Genomic DNA, 4,339 nt, shown 5'->3' on the forward strand with positions numbered 1-4,339 from the left:
GTTACCAATGAAGAGCAAGCATAGGATACAGAGTAACAATACCCATCTGGAACAGCCTCCCCCCACAGTTCTCAAAACAACATCTTTCAGTCCTGGGAAGCTGCTCTCCTTCAAGGCCAATGCTTGGTGGAACGGTGTTAGACAAAACAGTCTCCTCTGGTGGGAATGCTGCCTGGGAACTGGTGCACCTGAGGAGAAAACACTTAAACACTAAAAGCATTAGAAAATGGAGTCAGTATAGTTTAGATATATACTGGACCTGACAGGTCCGGGAGATTCTCGCGAAGTACATTGGTCGATGGTTCCACTCTAGATTCTCAATTGCTAATCTGGTACGTGCTGACTGTTGGATCCTGAAATGGCGCCCGGGAGAGAGCTTTTACTCGTGATGGCGCAAGTGGTGATTCTCCTGCTGCAGAACACGGTCACACTTTGCCATGCGCATCTGCGGCACATTCTGAGGCGCAGAAGGGCTGCCCAGCTGATTTTCCACAGCGAAAGATTGGGTGCAGCTTCACGTAGGTCAACTATGCGAGGGATCCGTCTGCGGCAGCGATGGTATGTGCTGGCGGACACCAGAGAGCACAGAGACTGCTGGGTATACCCCCGGAGCCAGGACTGGTGGGAGCGCATAGCCCTGCGTGTATGGGACGACACCCATTGGATTCAGTGTTTCCGGATGACCAGGGGGACCTTCAATGAGCTGGTGGATGCCCTGAGGCCGACCCTGGCACGCCAGTCCACCAACATGCGTGAGCCCGTGTCCGTGGAGAAGAGGGTGGCGGTGACGTTGTGGTGCCTTGCCACTGGGGCATGCTACCGCGTTGCAGCGGATCACTTCGGCCTGGGGCTGTCCACCGTTTCAGATGCTGTGCTGGAGGTCTGCTTCGCAATTGAGAAACAGCTACTCTCGATTTGGTTTCGTTTTCTCCGCCATGTCGGACGCTCCTCTTCGCTGGCTCGAGAGGAAGCGGCCGAGCACCCTGTCCGGGCGGCTGATCTGCGAAGATTAGCCCCCAAAACTCCCAGTGAGGGAGGCTGGGTCCGGGACGCTGCGGGAAGAGCCCCCTGGAATCAATGCGGGGGGTTAATTGCCCGTTTGTCCCTACGGAGGCCGGCGGACGTGCGCGGCGCCTCGAGTGCTGCCGGGCCATGAGAAACGGCAAAGAGCAGAATTAGGCGAGAGCCTACAAGTAAGCGAATTCCTTCTGTTATTACAAGCGTACGTGAAGGAGAGGTGAGATCTGAAGCCAAGAGGGCTCACTCTTCCCCTTTGCTGAGTCTCAAAATTTGGTTGGCGCCCCCCCCCCAAAATGGCAACAAAGAAACAAAGTCCTGCCCTTGGCAAGTCAGTTTCGGCTGCCTTAAAGGGAGAATCGTTGGAGGAAATTGTACAGAGGGCGGTTGGTGAAGCTATAAAACCCTTTGTTGACAAGCTGAATGAAACAGATCAAAGGGTCGGCTTAATTGAGAGCGAAGTGAAAACCATCAAGGAAGCAGCGGGGGGGGCAGAGAAGTCTGCTCGGGAAAGTGCGTCACTCGTGAAGGCTACGAATAAAGAGCTTAAACTGGTGGAGAATCAGTTGATCGGGCTACAAGTGGAACGAACACAGACAATTTTGCGCCTCCAGAATGTGAAAGAGGAGGAAAACGAGGACTTACGGGGTCTTGTCTCGGAACTATTGGCGACACCCGCGAGGGCAACTAAAGAAGAAGTTAAAAGCGCCATTTTGGAAGCCCGTCGGGCTACTTCAAAGTATGCAATGAAGCGTCAGTTGCCGCGCGAGATCATCATCGATTTTTCATCTAAGAGGATCCGGGACACTATCCTATACAATTCATACAATGCGGATTTGGACTTCTTGGGCAACAAAATTAAGATATTGAAAGACGTCCCATTTCTAGTCCGGAAAAGACGTTTTAAGTATAAAAAGTTCGCAGCTCTTCTGAGAGAACGTGGAATAAAGTACAAATGGTTATTTCCGGAAGGAATCTGGTTCACCCATAAAGATCAAGCCTTTAAGATATTATCAGAAGATCAACGAAGGGATTTTGAGGACAGGAACCCAGAATTCCAGTGCACCAAGCAAGACGAAAAGGAGAAGTCTGAGGGGGAGGGGGAGGAAACGAGCAATGCGGCTGCAGTTGCGCAGAGAGAACTCCGTCCGGGACCCAGGAGGGGAAGAAAAATTTAACTTGAAATTAAATTGTAATTTGCATTTAGTAAGGTCAACCACTCCATCAATATAATATAAAGCTTTAACTTTTGAATAATGGCAGTATGAAGGGAAAACAGAAATGTAGTGTTTAGTGTTTAGTGTTTGTAGGGTACCTTCCCCTTTTTTCCACCCCTCCCTCCCTCTCTCTTTTTTCTTTCCTCTTTCCTATCCCTTGTGTTATTGTAGTCTTTTGTAGTTACTGTTTTGTAGGGTATGTATGTATGTAGTAGTTGTATGTTAGATATTGAAAATAAAAAATTATATATAAAAAAAAAAAAAGAGAGAGAGAAACAGCTACTCTCGAAGACAGTGTGTCTCGGGGACGAGGTCGGGAAGGTGAGTGATGGCTGCAGGAGGGGCAGGCGGTTTGCGCAGGCTGGAACAAAGGTGGTTTGTGTTGTTCTCTGTGTACCCGATGTTGCGCGACTGCGCATTTCCAATCATGCGTGTTTCTGGTCTCTGTTTCAGATAATGGATGGGTTTGCAGCGCTGGGGTTCCCTCATTGTGTTGGGGCGATTGATGGCACTCACATCCGCATCGGTCAGCCCCGTGGGAAGCCGGACCAATATGGTAACCGAAAGAACTACTCCTCCATCTTGCTGCAGGGTACAGTCGATCACACCGGCCGTTTTGTCGATGCAGAGGTGGGTTGGAGTGGCAAGAACCACGATGCCTTCGTCTTCCGCAACTCGGCTCTCTGTGCTGCAATGGACAATGGGGCTTTTGTGCCTGGGAATCCCTCCCTGACAGTGAATGGTGTTTCAGTGCCACCGCTGATGATCTCGGATGGTGCTTATCCAATGCGCCGGTGGTTGATGAAGCCGTATGGAAAATTTGCTGTCACACCACAACAGAAATACTTCGACCGCTGCCTGGCACGGGCCAGGAACCGGGTGGAATGCAGTTTTGGTCATCTGAAGGGACGCTGGCAGTGCCTCCTCCATCGGCTGAAGGCCAGAGAGGAGAACGTGGTGACCATTGTTACCGCGTGTGTGATCCTGCACAACTTGTGCGAGGCCAAAGGACATGCAGTGCTCGGGTCACTGACGGATCCCACGCCCTTGACAATGCCTGGGGATGGACTGGAGTATGGGGAGAACGACAGGGGGATGCTTGATGAGGGGAAGAGGGTTCGTGACGCGATGGCTGAATTCATGTATTCAAGATGCGGACGGTGATGCCCTGGCTTTCTTTGGGGGGAGGGAAAACTCATATCCCCAAAGTGCCAATATTGCGAGGAAAAGTTTGTCCTGCCAATAAATGCTTGTTATTGCACTCGAACAGTTGTCGTTTTCCTTGTCCGTTCCTGGGTGTGGGGGGGGGAATGCAGACCCGGCAGGTTTTGGTATTGCCGCATTTGCGCACCAAGTGGCGATCATCTGCAACTGCGCAATAGCAGCCGAATGCACAGTCCGTGCCACCGCACGTTTTCTGGTGGGCCCCGCCATGACCGCTCCTGCCGTGGGGGTAGTGTTACGGGGGTGGCTTTATACGGGTCACCGGCACATCTAAGCCGGTGACTACAGAAAGTGGCAAAGCCGTGTCGGTCACCCCCTTCTCAGAGTCGCTTGAGTGTTCTGCTTTGCGGAGATGCGCAAATGCGGCGATACACTCATGTTGGCAACCCTTGGGTGAACACTCTCGGGAAGTGTGGGGGTGATCGGGAAAACATTAACGAGAAATACTGTGGGCTGCTGCACTATGGGGGGGTGCTGCCGCGGCCCTCGGTGGACGGGAATGCTGGGTGGCCGGCAGCAGCTGTCCGGCTAAGCGGGGCAACGGGTGCCTGCACGGATTGCCGCTTCTAAAGTTGCGCATGCGCAGTCGCGCTTTCGCGCGTTAGCGCATATCCTTACACTCGCAGCTGAAAAAATGGCCGCCAGTAAGGGCCGCTACTGGCGGGATCTGGAGGTCGAGGCCCTGCTTGACCTCCTTCTGCAGAGTGGGCGTGCCAGCCGCATAATGGGCAGCCACCACCTGCCCACAAAGGCCATTTTCGCCAGGGTTGCCCGACAGCTCGCTGCGAAGGGTTGGCCCAGGACCGCGGACCAGTGCAGGTCCAAGTTCAAGCGGGTCAAGGCCGACTTCTTTGCAGCCATGGAGCAGTGGCAGGGCATCC

The 4,339-nt window shown here is 52.9% G+C and overlaps 1 protein-coding gene across 1 annotated transcript; it reads left to right on the forward strand.

Moving 5' to 3' along the window:
- The first annotated feature begins 388 nt into the window (after nucleotides 1-388).
- On the forward strand, nucleotides 389-3,398 carry LOC129325653 (uncharacterized). Its single transcript, XM_054973462.1, has 2 exons — nucleotides 389-880; nucleotides 2,688-3,398. The coding sequence occupies exons 1-2, from the start codon at nucleotides 389-391 to the stop codon at nucleotides 3,396-3,398; spliced, it is 1,203 nt and encodes a 400-aa protein (XP_054829437.1).
- The last annotated feature ends 941 nt before the right edge of the window (nucleotides 3,399-4,339 follow it).

This window comes from Eublepharis macularius, chromosome 3 (genome assembly GCF_028583425.1).
Source record: "Eublepharis macularius isolate TG4126 chromosome 3, MPM_Emac_v1.0, whole genome shotgun sequence".
Lineage (NCBI taxonomy): Eukaryota > Metazoa > Chordata > Lepidosauria > Squamata > Eublepharidae > Eublepharis > Eublepharis macularius.